Source organism: Lemur catta, chromosome 5, assembly GCF_020740605.2.
Source record: "Lemur catta isolate mLemCat1 chromosome 5, mLemCat1.pri, whole genome shotgun sequence".
Classification (NCBI taxonomy): Eukaryota; Metazoa; Chordata; class Mammalia; order Primates; family Lemuridae; genus Lemur; species Lemur catta.
In genome coordinates, this window is record NC_059132.1 from 78,756,695 (window position 1) to 78,772,915 (window position 16,221).

Here is a 16,221-nt window from a genome sequence, read left to right on the forward strand (position 1 = left end):
GCCTACATTTGAATGCAACATCTATCACTTACCAGCTGTGTGACTTGTGTAAGTCACTTAATCGGTCTATGCATCAATTTTCCTAACAGTAATTGGGAAACAATAAAAGTTCCTACCTCAAGGGCTATTATAAGAAAGAAATGAGTTAATGTACCATAAAACATGCTGAAGCACAAGGCAGGCAAAATGCTAAGTATATGCTGTTAGTGAACTAGGATGGTTGGAATGGGTTGAAGAATGAGTGGACCACATTTGAGTATATTCAGGTATTATAATGAGCATGACTCAGTGATGGACTGACTTTGGGGGAGGGCATGAGGGATGGTAGTGTCATATGTCATTCACTGAAATGGAAATACCACAAAAGGACAAGGGATTGTGGGAATGATGGGGACTTTCAAATACAATAATATTATTTTGTTAAAAATGATAACCCTTAGCCAAAATATTTTGGTAATATTCTTTGTTTTATATGTAGTAGAACATATGGAGTAAGTTAGGTAAATCCATTGGAAAGATTAAACTTAGGAGTTCTTTATTTAATTGCTACTTGACTGAATGACACAAGGTGAGAATTGTCCCTTTCCAGAGACATGTCTCTCTATGTATGATGTGAGTCTGGTGTCTGTCTTCTCTTAAAGAAGTTTGGTCAGCATTAGAACTCTTTGGAAGCACACTGACCTAACATAAAAGCATCATAAGTACAATAAAGATTTTTAAAGGAACCAGCTTATGTAGGGATGAGCTATTATGAATGTATATAAATCTCAGGTGACTGCAATTTGTTCTTATAACTAATGGTTTTTACTTTCACATTTTTATATGTGTCCTAAAATATGTTTATACTTATGTAGCTCATTAAACAATAATGTATGTGTTATCTTGTAGCCAGAATCATTACTCTTTATTCTTTATAATTCTTTGAATTCCTCCAACAGAGTGCTAAGTAACTTAGTGCTCACAAATTTTGATGGATCATTAAAACAAACTCGATATTTCCTTCAATATGTTAATGATTTTGTATTTTATATAAAAGGACATTATGTTTCAGGCAAGTCCTTATGATTGAATGCCAATTTCAATGATTTATCTTTTCTATTTTCCCCATTCTTCTAGTCTGCTCCCAGTTTTCAAGAGGAGTCTACGCCATTTTTGGATTTTATGACAAGAAATCTGTAAATACCATCACCTCATTTTGTGGAACGCTGCATGTCTCCTTCATCACTCCCAGCTTCCCAACAGATGGTACACATCCATTTGTCATTCAGATGAGACCCGACCTCAAAGGCGCGCTCCTTAGCTTGATTGAATACTATCAGTGGGACAAGTTTGCATACCTCTATGACAGTGACAGAGGTAAGTGACAGTATCTCATCTCTTTGTAATGAGGTGAATTCAATGCCTATACTTGACACTTATATGTGATGTTGTAGAGCTATAAAGGTGTATTAAAGCTCAAGGACCACTTGGTTTAATTTTGCTGTGTGAATGAATATGTAATTTGAAACCTGGGAAACAAATTTAGAGTAAAACAACAAAAGCTGTGGAGGTACAATTTACAGAGATAGACTGTATCAACTCAATGACCAAATATTCTCTTGTTAAATGAAAAGCAGTTTCTGGCATAAGCAGCTAAGAACCTACGATGACTATATTACTAGACCAAGGTGAATGAAATGGCTTTTATAGTGATATATAGTTATTAATTACTGTTGCATGCAAAAGTTTTACCAGGCAGGCAGCATTATTCTTACCCTTGCTTTAAAATAAGATCCCTGAATCTCAGAGATGTTAAATGATTTTCTCAGTTGTGATATAGTCCGAACACAGGTCTGTGATAATAGATTCATGCTTTTTACACAATTCCACATGATTGTTTAAGATGGAATATTTTTGATAATGATGCCAGTCTTGACTCATCATACTAAAGTGCATGAAGGGAGGTAAATTTCTCATTTCCCATATCCCTTGTTAGGAAGTTTAGTAGTAGCAGACCCACTTGATTTGCATGTTATAGATTCCTGGATATTCTTAACCATTCCTGGGTCCATGACTGCGTGTCACTGGGTCTGTGTACCTGCTAACTTGTATGCACCATGTGTGTGCATGCTCATATGTGTGTTTTTCTAGAGAGGGGTCTATAATCAAAATCAGAAGGCTTAAGAACCACTATTGTCAGTGTCTCCTAAGTACCACAATGCACTCCCTTCAGCAGATTTCTTCTTGGAATATGTGAAGGTTTCAATGAAAACCAGAAACCTCTTTGCACCAAGATAGGGCACCTTGTTAACCCGCAGGGGCAGACAAGAAGAGAGCCAGACGTCGGTCAATTCTCCATTGATCAGTTTGTAGTCATTTGCTGCAACAAGCTGGAGTCAGGAGTGCTCAAGCTAGGTGTCTGATTCTCTGCCTTGTCCTCCTAGTCCTGCGAATGAGAACACTCGGTGCAAAAGCCAGTCAGCACTATAGAAGCTGAAAAAAAAAAATGCTATGTCAAGAACTATTTCCCCCTGCTCTGAGAAGGTAGTACTTTGCTATTCCCATAGGGAATAAAAAACTAAAACAGAGAATCATTTAGAGTAGATATGGATTTCAATGTGCTGGATGATTCTGAAGCATACTTCTTATTAGTATGATAAAAAAGGGCTTATAAAACCAAGCTTATTAAATTATTTGTAGTTTTTCTTTTTGTTCTCACTAAGTCCTTTAAGTATTTGTTGTTGTTAAAACTAGTCTGAAATCTGGACATATTCTTAATACCTCTTTCACCCGTGTGTCCTGTTGATGTGATTTCTACCATCTCAGTATATTTCATCTCTAGACACTCTTCATTTCCATCATCATCACCTGAGGCCAAGCCACCATCATGTATTCAGTCCTTGATCTCTCCAGATTCACATTTGTCCCTCTTTAACCCATTTAACACAAAGTAGTCAGAATTATTACTTTTTAAAATGTCTTCTTTGACTGCATCACTCTTTGCTTAAAACACTTCAATGACTTCTCAGTATAATGAGGATAAAACTGAAAATCCTTAACGGTCGTGTAGTATCTGATTTCCACTCAACTCTCCAATGCATTCTGCTGTCTTGCTCACTCACTAGAGCCAGACCCATTTGACCTTCTCTCACTTTCTCAGATGCACCAAACTCTTTCACTGCAAATCTCTGCACATATCTTTAATTTTTCCCCCTCCTTGATGACTGGATTCATATATCGTTTCCTTGGAGATACTCTCATGCTGTTGTTGTTTTTTCAAAGCAGTCTCTTCTTTCCCTTCATCAGATGTATCATGATTGATAATTAATAGCAGTGTTCATTCTGTCACTTAAGCACTGCCTGTTGAGCCACTACTATATTCCAGGCACTGTTTTAGTCACACTGGATAACCATTATGTTTTTTAATTTATTTTTTTAATTATGTATTTATTTATTTTATTTAAGGTCGGGCTATGAGCTCCAGGGAGGCAGTGCCCAGGCATTACTCAGCACACTTGGTGTACGGCTCTTAACTTTATACCCAGGGCTTCAGATAAAGCTAGAAACAGGACTGATGTTCGGTAGTGTTAATAAACAAATGAGTTAAACATCTGTGTACAGTATTTTAAGTTTGAGATGATTTTAGAAGCTGAATTTTGCTTGCTAAATGGAAGACTCAAAAGATGAATTCTCCTCACTGTCTGACAAGGTGGAAGGTGACATTTTTAGTTTAAGAACATATTTTACCCTCATCTTCATCCTCACTATTAGTCTCTCTAGTTGAAACTGAGCTTTTGAGAAAATTCAAAAGGACAACAGCTAACATAAATAAAAAAGGAGAAACTCTAGTATTTGAAGAGACAAAGTCAGAAAGAGAAGCGCTGAGGGATTAGCAGGTGAAGATGGATGGACTTATATACTTGTGAAAAGAATCTGGAACATTTTAAAATGATTTTATTGGTACTTTAAAAATATTTAATAGAATTGAAGTGATGAGATAATCTGTAATTATGAAATTATACAAATTGATTTGAGTTCAAGTGCATCTGTTGAGAGAAGAACATTAGAGTGATAATTAATTATATATTAAAGCCTGAATGAAGTTATGGATACATTCTCAGAGTGTTATGAAGTAGCTGTTGATGTTTTAATGTGCAAAGTATTACACTGGCCTTTCATCTGAAACTATTTTCAGAGATAAATGGTGTAAGACTCTCAAAATGCTGGCAAAAGACTTGACCTGTGAGTAATATTTTAATTGGCTCATGGAAATGGAATTTTTGCTATCTGATTTTTTCTAATTAGGGACTAACTTTTATGGTTTGCCATCATATTACATTTTATAATGTTTATTTATGCATTCAGCGTGTGAATTGGTTTCTTTCCTTTGTTCATTAACCCATTTCTCTCATGCTTCTAGTAGGCAGCACCTTACTTTAGGGTCACATGATTTGGAGAATGTATCTATGTTCTCTTCATCCATATTAACCATACTTTAGAAAATAGATTCTACAGTTTCATCTCTCTACTTATATATCTACATGCCTCAGTTTCAAACTATATGGTTTGTTCTTGATGTGGCATTCTCTCCACCTTTTGGTTTATATGGTTTTATTAAGGTTCTAATAATCTTCACTTTTCTGAACGTCTAAGTCAGGTAAACATACTGTTAAATTTTAATGTCTAAATATGTCAATGAATGTTCCTTTGAATAGCATAGGGTCCATGCATGAAAATGGTCCTTCAACGTTCTGCCCTGATTATGAACTAGATGAAAAAGGTTTAAAATTGTTCTATGCTGCTTCATTGCACTACCCTTAACTGAGACTGAGCTGAAACCATTCCTACTTCCTGACTATCCATCCCAATACTGAGCAACAACTAAAGAGACCATATGGCAATTCTAAACCACGGATGTATAGAAAGATCTCTGTGTAGAAACAGCTTTGACTAATCTAAGTTTACTGGTGAAAGGAGAGCTGAAACTCTGCATCTGGTGCCAGATGACCTTTTAGTTTATTGGTGTCTTCTCTACCCAGGCCATGTGGCAGCAGCCTGGCTCTCCTTCATGACCCAATGCCCTTCCTAAAAGCTGTATATCATTACTCTTCAGAGAGTAGGTAGATAGAACTACAGTATATTTTTAACTGTAGAGTAATGGGGCTACTTATGTCAATGCATTAAATATTGTAGTTTTATCTCTGGATATATATGTAGTAAATATGAATCAGGACTTAATCAAAATTTGGTTTTTATTTCTTCATTCAGTGTCAACAAGGTAAGGTAATACATTTCTATATAGAGTAGGTAAAAACAGAACTAATGCATGGTATCTTTATGTCTTGGTTTTAATTTTGAGAAGTATTATTTTCCCCCTGAAGGGAAGGCACTTTGACTCCACTTCCAAGAAAAAATTATGCAAAGAACAAAAATGCTTCCAAATTATAATGTTGTCTTGATATTCCTGAGAAGGCTGATGAGGGAAATATTTGTTAATCTAATCTGGCCTAGATATGCTGCCATGATTTAGTGATCATAAATATTAATTCTATGCCTGAATGAATAAAGGCAGTGAATCTTAAACTATACAAAGAAAATATTTTAAGAAAAAGATATGATCTGAATGAAATACATCTTTTGGCAGTAATAGGTTTTAATTTCATCCTTTCATGTGCAAACTAATAGACTTCACCTAATGATAGTAAAAGAGAGCGGATGGCTTTGCTATAACCCTCTCACAGTATTATTAACACTAGGTCATGATGAGACTATCACCTACTCTTGTAATACTTTGAGATAATTTTATTATTAATAGAAGATTGTCATATTATGAATAGGTTATATAGCTATAGCCAATTGGTAACAATAGGCACATGAAGAAGTAATGTAATTTAACAGTATTTTCATCAGACCGTTCTTTATTTTATCCAAATGCTTAAGAATTCAGTAGACTTTGGAACTTAATTTTAGACTTTTATAATATTGACCTTTTTTAAAGAAACACTATAATTTAAATATATTTATTAGGAGAAATAGTTAATTTTCCAGATTTTTTCTATTTTTAGATGAACAACTGTGTATCTTGATAGCTTAATTCATTCTAAGTAATAAGAAATTCTCTGCTATAGAAATTCAAATATCTTGATATAGTAATATGTATATTAGAGTTGAATGACTACTACTTACTAATAGCTCTAAATAAACCAATATTTATACAGAACTCCCATTGTCCATAAAAGTTTATATTCTGAATTAAGGGATGAATGTATTTATAAAGATATTTCTGTGCTAGTTGGTGTGGAAGGGAAAGAGACGGATCTTGAGTAATACTTTCTCCCCTAATTAGAATATGGGACCAAGAGACCAAGAATTTGTGTTACGTTTGAAGAGTTTAAGTTCAGCTTCATAGTTATACATTTTCAGTAATTTTTAAATTTGAAAATGATCTATTAGCTATAAAATAATCAAAGTTAATACAAAACTTTTAGTTGGATAAATGGAGAAATCAAGTTGAAAGAGACATTGAGATGGTCAGTTACTATTACTGAAAAAATCTAAGAAAATGGATTATTAAGCTTAGGACACAAGTCTTTTCAAATTAAGAGTCAGATAAAGCTATGGTTTGTGAATTACTTCTGGCTGTCCTTAGGAGGTGATTTAATGGTATTTAATGTCTTCTAATTCAACTAAATCAATCAAGTCTGATATAGCACTATTTGAGCAGTTTGGTTTCTTAATAAATAGATGTAATTTTTGTTAAGTTCCACAGAGCTTTTATAACCGAGAATTCACACCAACTATAAGTTACTTTTGACACATGGAATGAATGCATTTGAAAGTCAGCCATTCCTTTAAGTGCATTCTTATTGATTTTATGCATCATCTCCATATTTTTTGACGAGGTGCCAACAAATTTGAAGTTTAAAGTTACTACTTGATGAAATCCATTTAGAAATTCTCATTTACATTTAAATTTCTTGGACTATATGTTGAAAGTTAGCACAGAGTATCAAGAGTATCACCATGAAATTTTTAGCATGTGATAAACTTCATAATTAAATAAAAACAAAATGCAATAACTTACTGCAGAGAATAGGGGAAGCGTGCTGATAATTGCTGTCTGATAATATGTGGATAGCACAGACAGCATCATCTGTGCATATAATATCCTTAAGGAGTTGACAAGGAAGAGTTCTACAATGATTGGAAATGTGGGAAAGTAGGAACTAGAGAATGGAAGAGGGTTAGACATTTAGATATTTTTTTCTATTTAGAGGAAAAAAACTGGGTAGACTTAATAGCTGTTTTCAAGTCCATTGGTAGCTGTTGAATTGATCCTGATGACCAGCTGTGTGTGTTCTATGTCTACTGATGATGAAAAACAGGAAAGGAACTTGAATTGTAGCATGGAAGGATTTAATTTACCTATAGTGAACGGAAATCACAGGCAATCCTTGATGGGTTTTAAAGTTTTACCATTGAAAGTTTCCACTGAAAGTTTTCAAAAATGGCACGTAGTCTCCTTAAACTATCCTTTGAGATATTGATGTTTATTTATATCTTTTGTTTGAAGACTGGGTGGAGAAAACAAATTTTGTTGTTTTGCCATAAAAAATTACTTTAACTTCAGTGTATGGTTCAATCTTCCATTCCAAAATGAATTATTTTTGATGTACAATATGAAATCTTCTAAATAACAAAATATAATAATACGAAGTCTCCCAAGAACTCTTAATCCAGTTTTATTAATGACTACTATATGTGCAATTTTGTTTTATCTATACCCCTCTTTTCCCTGCAATTATTTAGAAGCAGATATCAAACATCAAGTTATTTCCTCTGTGACATTTCAGTATTTGTTTGGAAAAAATAATTATTTTATATTAAACATAACCACAAAGTCAGTATTGTACCTAAAACAATAACAATAATTCATTAATATTATCTTTTTTCTCCTGTTTGTTTGAAGTAGAATAAAAATGAGTTCCACACATTACAATTGGTTAATATCTCTTTTAAAATGTAATGTTGAGTTTTTCACAGTCTAGATTTTGATGATTGCAACACTGTGGTGCTTGACATATTATTCTATGCCATATACTCCCTATAAATCGGTAGTTACATTTGGAATCTTGATGAGATTCAAATTTATATTTTTGGCATAAATTCTTCATAGGTGGTGCTGAATGTTACCATTTGGAGTTGTGTATCTCTGTTATCTCTCTTTTTGTGTCATGACCAGTAGTTGATGATTATTGCTGTAATTCATTAATTCAGTAGATGTTACAAATTGATAATTTAAAATCTACACTCATTCATCATGTATTAGATGGAGTATTTCCAAAAAGAAAGACCATTTTTTAATTCATTAGTACCCTGAGTATAGTTCCTACAAGAAAGGCAGGAAAATGATTGTTTTATTTCATTATTTACCAGCTTTCAAATTAATTGGCCCCTTGGCATCCATCAAAGGCAAGCAGATTTTTTTTAAAAAAATATAATAATCTCATGGATTTAAGATATTTTATGTATGTAAGTCTTTCACAGTTATGACTGTAATTGCTATTCAAATTGTCCCATCTTTATTTAAAAAGATCCTCTTCAAATTGGCTCTTATGTTCTTTGATATAAAGCTGAAGGTTTTGGAAAGATTCCTTGCTTTCTGGTGAATCTCACATGGATAAAAAGGTACAAATATGCATTTGAGAAAGATGCCGGCCTTTCTGGAATTAGTAGGACGATATGATAAGTTCTGAATTCTTTCTGGAGCCTTAATTTAGTGTTGTTCTTTAAGTTATTAATATAAATGATGAATTTGGTTTGGCTATGAATAGTTGAATTGATGGAAAAGACAACTTTATGCACTGTTTTTCCAAGTGCTAAATTGAATATTTAACGTTTTAGGAAATAAATCCCCTAGTTGTTGTTCATATCAGTCCCAAATATGAGATCATATATGGACAATTAAAAATAATAAAATTCTTTTATGTCATATGATGCTATAAGCAAAGTTACTAACAGTAAAATGGTCTTGCATTTAGGAAGTGAAATAAATCTGTGTTAAGAGAACTAACTGTCACCATCTGGTTAATAGACGAACATTTTAATCTCTATGGGATCATTCCCAATAACAAAAAATGATATAATGTAAGGCCACAGAAGAAAAAAAATGAAACAAAACTCCTGGCTAGAAATCAATAGGAGAAAATTTAGCAGCCTCATAGAGATTATTGGCTCTTATACTGACACGGGCTCACAAGGATTCATCTCACTGAAAATGTACCTAACTTCTTCAGGATATTAACATCAAATGATAGACTATCATGTATGACTAAACAATTTTTCCCATTCTATAAGAGTAAGAAATCTTTGTGATGTCTTTTGATTTCACTTAAACCAGAAATATTAAAAACATTACACTTTTGTAATATCCAAGAGACGACAGCTGAGAGGGTTGAAAGAAAGGGATACTATTTCTTTCAAAGACTCCTTTGGTCAGAACAATAGAATTTAAGTAATGAGTTTTTGATGTGAAGCGGACATAAGTAGATGTTGATAAAGATCATAGCTGTAGCTTTTTATGAGGAGTCAATATTCCCTTAGTTGTACAAATATATCACACTCAAAAATATATTCACTGGCAATTTCATAACACAATTCTAAGTTATTCAAGTATCTTTATCAGTCATCATTTGTCTTTGCCTTCCTAGGCTTATCAACACTGCAAGCTGTGCTGGATTCTGCTGCTGAAAAGAAATGGCAAGTGACTGCTATCAATGTAGGAAACATTAACAATGACAAGAAAGATGAGACCTACCGATCACTTTTTCAAGATCTGGAGTTAAAAAAGGAACGGCGTGTGATTCTGGACTGTGAACGGGATAAAGTAAATGACATTGTAGACCAGGTTTGCTACTCTCTGTTTTCTAATAGCACCAAATATAGAATATGCATGCCATGTCAGCATTTGCAACGAGTATTTGTGTAAGGTGCTTGAACAGCAGTTTTTACTCTGTGGTTTATGTAGGAAGCAGCAAAGATCATCAATTAAATTACCTCTGGCTTCAGTTAGTAATAGCAGATGTTTGTCAATAATGCTGACACATCATATTAATCATCAAGTAAATTCAATATATAATTCTTGACTCATGTTTTACATGGCAGGTATTGCTCTAAACTTTGATATTTTGAAATAGAAATTTTATTTCCTTTCATTTTTTTATTTCAGAGTATTATGAGGGTACAAAAGTTTTGGTTACATGAATTGCTTTTCAAAATGGAATTTTTAAATTTAATTCTGATGAACTTTTTAGAGTTAAAGAAATAGACATGTAGTAAGTCAAAACAAGTCTGAGTTCTAAAGGAAAAGTGACCAATTCATGAATTTTTTGGAGATACCTGGATCATTTCAAACATTAGAGTACAATATGCTGCACTAAGCCTATATTATTGTATAAATAGATCTAAGTCTCCAGAAAAAGCATATATTTATTTTTGAAAAATGTAATTATTTTCTTCTACTAGGGGATTTGTTTCCCTATACAAAGCATTAACCTGTGAAATTAAGGTATGTAGGAAAGGCCCCCCCCACACTCAGGCTGTGTTCAGTATTTGAGAAGTAAACTAGATGTATCCATTTGGATTATTTGAAAGAGTAACATGATACCAGAGATAAGGATGTTTTTATCTGTGCTTACCATACTACCTTTCTGCAGTTTAAGATCTTTCAGGATAAGGAAATCATGCAGTGATATCCTAAGGATTAAATAAATACCACCATGTTTGACAGATAGGGTAAGTGACCAGGGATGGTGGTGACACAGCATCAGCATCATGATTCATTGAGTAAGGTCTCCATCACCAGTATCTGCATCTTTTCCTAGCTAATAAATATGTGTTTGTGTGTGAGTGTGTACACACACTTGACCCTACTAATGGCCTACTGTTGATGAGAAGCCTTAACAATAACATAAACAATTAACATATATTTTGCATATTCTATGTATTATATATTGTATTCTTACAATAAAGTGAGCTAGAAAAAAGAAAATGTTAAGAAAATCATGAGGAAGGGAAAAGGTATTTACTATTTATTAAGTGGAAGTGGACCACCATAAAGGTCTTCATCCTTGCCATCTTAACGTTAAGTAGGCTTCCGAGGAGAAGGAAGAGGTTTGGTCTTGCTGTCTCAGGGGTGATATATAAAAGGATCTGGGCAGTTCAAACCAATGTTGTTCAAGGGTCAACTGTATGTATTGGCTGCTACCAATTCCTTAGAATAATATAGGACTGGAAGAAAAATACACAGTTGAGTATGATTTCTTGGCTCCTCTAGGCTTTGATGAAAAAATTAGATTCATTAATTTGTACAACATAAAACATTCTGCAAACATAAATGTTGATGAAATCCTAATTGATATACAATAACATGGGCCCTCAGGCATACAAAATGGATCTCTCATGAAATATTGAATAACTAAATGAAAATAACTTGTTATGAGAAAGAACTAAATGTTGGATGCCAGGGAGGTGAATAATTTCAGTAGAAAAATCTTGATTTCACCTCAGGAGATGACGTGAAGATTGTTTTTAATCTGAAGATCTCTTGTTCAAATATGAACCTCAAAAACTCATTTGAATTTCATAGAAGGATCTTGTTAAAGCTGAATTGCAATAACATTCATTAGTTTTTGGTTTAAAAAATTTAAGTATTCCTGACGCATCAAAATAAATGTTTGGTGAAAGCCTATATAAAAATATCTCTTTCCAAAATTGGAAAAGGGAAACTACAAAAGAAATTGGGAATATATGGGAAGTGATGTTTCAAAGCAAATCTATGATCATGGTTACATAAATGTCCATTTGGACATACATTAAAAATGCAGAATATTTTGCACATATATACTATGAGCTACTCTTGAATGCATGAAGTGAGTGCATACAATGGATGATGTAGCATTCAACAAACACATATTGAGGGTATCCTTTGTTTCCGGAGTAAGGGATGCAAAGAAAGGCAAAAAAGAGTGGTGTCTGTACCTAATGAACTCATTGTTAAGAGAGGAAGAAAAATGTACACATACAACATGACAATATTGCAAATTAAAATACAATGTGGTTTAGAAGGATAGAGGAAAGAGTACCTATCTTAACAGAGGAGGGATAATCTGTGAAGGGTTCACATGGCTGGCTTGGATTCATTCATTTGTTCAGTAAATATTCCATGAGTGTCTAATATTTGCCTGACAGGCACTGCAGTAGATTCAAGAAAGCAATGTTAAATAAAATAGGCAAAGCCTCATCAAGATGATTACTAATGATGTATTTACAGAAATTAATATATAATTATAATAATGAAATACACCATAAATGAAAAGAACAGGATGTTATGAGAGAGAACTGCAGAAAAAAATAATTTAGACTGGGATATTCTTCAAGGATTAGAGTTTACCAAGCAAAAGTGGTGATAAGGTACATTCCAAGGAAAGGAAACACTGGTTATTCATTCAACCAATGTATAAGAGAACACAGATAAGACAAAATTCTTTTATTTTCGCAGTAGCTTGAATTTAGTAATAAATTAAACTGTATTAGACTACGAGTATTTTATTATCATTTGATAAAAACTTGGAGGTACTGATTTTTAGTTTTGATTAGGTGGGAAATGGATTCAGCCCTCAGAAAATATTTGTAAATTTTCTATTTTTAGTGCAAAACTAATTGTTGTTATTTAAAAAATGATATGATGGTTATTACAGCCAACATTAATTTTTATGTAGACCTAGGGCTAGTGAATTTTAATATTCCTCCTCTCAATGAACATTAAGCTCAAGTAGGGACTACTGCAGTGTATCACCATTTATAATATGTTTTTATTAATTCCCAGAAGGAAGACATGGATTATTCAGAAAGCAGAGTGGAGAATAAGCAGAGCCAACGGGTGTCAGTAGGAGATAGGAGGGACATAATCAATCTGATTCGGCTGATGCTAAGTCATGTAATTTTCATTCAGAAGAATATCTTTTCTTCAAAGTTCTCCCTTCAACACAGAGGGTTCAGTTTCTTCAAAAAAGCAAAAGGCAATTTAGTTGTGTTACATAACAATGAGTTAGAAAACAATATAAGCTGTAACTTCCTTCCAAACAACTACCACTTAATATCAAAGTGGCATATGGTAGAATCCTTTCTAGGATTTGAGTCTTGCTCTTTAGCTAAGTGTGTGCTTTGGAGCACCTGACTTTGTCTGGGATGAGGGAAAGTCAGAGTAGTTTTCTCCCAGGAGATAAGGATTGGGCCTTAAGAGTTAAGAAGACAAAGGATATGATGGTGGAGAGAGCTTTTCAAGCAGAGGAGACATAATGTGTAATATGAGGTGAAGAGAAGAAGCATTTTCAAAGAGGGTCAATGTGACTTGAGTGTACAGAATGGGAAAGATGAGTCTGGGGAAGCTTGCAAGGTCATCGGACTTTGTAGCCTGTTAAGAACTTTGCTTGCTATGTTGACACAGAGGGAAGCCACCATGCAGCTTAATCAGGAAAGTGAGCAAATGGTTTGAATTTTTGCCTATAACCTTGGCATTTCATGCTGTATTGATGTGATTATTTTATTAATAATGGACATTACAGTTGCATATCTATGTACCAGAACTACAGCATTGCCATTTCACCAATTTCTACTCTTTTCATAATTGATATAGATCAGTAAAAAGTAAAATTGATTCAATAATGTCCAAAACTGTTGTGAGCATTAAGAAGATAATCACTTGGTCCATGATGTGTTCATCTCACCATTGATTTTTGACTTAGAGAAGTAGAAAAAAATTAGCTTCTATGATACTTTTCTGTCTATAGCTGTAAATAATGTCCATTTGAACTAAATTAGAAACATTCCAAGATCCTTAGGATAGAAATGCTATTTTATATATCTACATAAGAATTCCTTTATATGCTTATCAATATTCTTTAAAAATGTATGTAGTACTATAAACTGTGTATCTTTGAATATAGATATATGAATATAAAATCTCAGATGTTAAACAGTTTGAGCTATTTAATGTTTCATTAAGAAGACAAAAACATAGCTTTTGTTGGAATAAAATTATGACTTGTTATGGATCAAACATATTTTGGTTTTATGTTTCTTAAAATTTTGTGGCCATATTTATACTATTGACAAAAATGAGATAATTATTTTTGTTTATTTATTGACTTGTTGAAAGATAATATTTATTAACCATTAAAACATATTACATTTTTCTGAAATATTCTCTAGATTTGATAATTATATTTTGTCAAAAATGACTCATTGTGGAACATCAAAAAATAAAAAGATAAAATTTCATTTTTTCCTGAATCAGATCATAATACCAGTAATTTAACCTTTACATTATTTTATATTAATTAAATAACTTTTTCTTTATCTTTGTTAGGTTATTACCATTGGAAAACATGTTAAAGGGTACCACTACATCATTGCAAATCTGGTAGGTGAATTAATTGGTATTATTATTTTACTAGATATGTTTATTAGTTAAAAAAGGTAATTTTGAATGGCCAGCATTTATCAATGATGTTTTTAAAAATATAGTTTGATTAAATTTGACAGATTAGAAGTGACAGTATATTTATGAATATGTTTTAAAAGTACTTCCCATGTTATGTCTTCTAACCAATTTCCTATTATTACAAATAAGAATTTGTAGAACAATATTTGACAAGCTTCATAAATTGTCTTAGAAGGTGCATTTTAAGAAAGAGAGAATTTTCACAAATATTTAAAGTTTAATTGTCCAAATTTCCCCTTGTTTCTCACTGTCACTGTCTTTTATAAACTTTTCCCTCTGAACACTCCTTTAAAATTTTTAGTATGCACAATATCTGAAATAAATGTGCATTTGTGAAATTATTTCTTAGTGCAAAATTAAACCTGGAAGTATTCAGAATATTGATATATATTATTTATTTCTGATTTCCTGCTTGCTATATAAAGAACACAATGAAAATCGAATTCCTATAGCCAATCACTTTTTCATGGTGATTCCTGTCAAAATAAGAGTATACTGAAACAACAGAGTGGTTAATTGTATTTTCCTCTCTTAAGTATCATCAGAATCCATTTAGAATGATCACCAGATATTTTTCCAAATAATTTAGGCCTTTATTGTTTCAAAGGTTTATGTTCTTTACGTAAGTGTGTGATTGAGGATCACTCTCTGTTCCATACCCCCACCCCACATAACCACAAGAGAAAAAGGGAGGAAAACAGGGAGAGAAGCAGAGACCTTATTCTAAGTAGCATAAGACTCTGAAAAGGTTTTAACAATAAACAAGTGTAGATTTATTTGATGGTTTCTGGAGTATCAAATTGTTAACATCAGAAAATGGTCTTTCTAGTAGTGACAGGAGGTAAAAACATAACAAACAAAACTTACAACCTACACCTGATAAATATTGTTTTCACTAGAAGGTGGTACATCAGGAACTTAGAATATTACATTTCAAACCTACATGCTACTGGGAGGAGTTGGTTGTTCAAGGTGAATTTTCTGTTTGACAGTGAAATGGGTAACTACTACAGAAATTCTCCGGGACTTTCCCTTAAAGTGTACGAAGGAGATCCAAAGGGCTCCCTAAGGAGAAGCAAGAGTTAAACTAGATGAAGCTCTATATTCAGTCTCTTCAGAACCACATTATGTGCAGGGAACAGCCTGGACAGTCAGTCCCCTGTGTGAATTGTGCCATTTGATGAACAACACAGAGCCACATTGAAAGCTGTGATCTTTAAAAAATGTCCAGATGGAGAAGATTATATTGGAACATTGAGAAATAATGACAGAAGGTGGCTCATCAATTTGAGAGCTGATATCTGATGCTATGAAAAAGGAAAGAAGTGTCTGAATGACCAAAGTAAAAAGAGAAAACAGCAAGTTCATGCTGCTGTCATGCTTCTGGGGAGAGATCTACCTAATATTTTATCTGAATTCAAGTTCTGTTTTTCCTTTTCTGAATACTTGATCTCCTTACCACATGGAACTTCTAGTGAATCAGTAAGTTCAACAGTCTGTATAGTGTGGCAATTTCTGAGAATTTAGAGAACACTTGTAAAAATTTCACTGACATTTAAAGTTGAAGAATGCCACCCAACACTGAAGGGCTTTCATCCTCCAAACTCTTGATTGAGAATGTCCTTTGTTTGCTGTGCAGTGTCTAATGAGTGTTAGAGTAGGTGCTTATGAAAAATAAA

The 16,221-nt window shown here is 33.1% G+C and overlaps 1 protein-coding gene across 4 annotated transcripts in view; it reads left to right on the forward strand.

The window, feature by feature from the left end:
- The window catches only part of GRIA2 (glutamate ionotropic receptor AMPA type subunit 2), a 129,011-nt gene that overhangs the window by 69,859 nt on the left and 42,931 nt on the right, over positions 1–16,221 (forward strand). For all 4 annotated transcript variants that reach the window (XM_045552172.1, XM_045552171.1, XM_045552174.1 and 1 more), the window contains 3 exons: positions 1,117–1,356; positions 9,690–9,886; positions 14,408–14,461. In XM_045552172.1, coding sequence (XP_045408128.1) covers positions 1,117–1,356; positions 9,690–9,886; positions 14,408–14,461 — 491 coding nt within the window. The remainder of the gene's footprint in view (positions 1–1,116; positions 1,357–9,689; positions 9,887–14,407; positions 14,462–16,221) is intronic.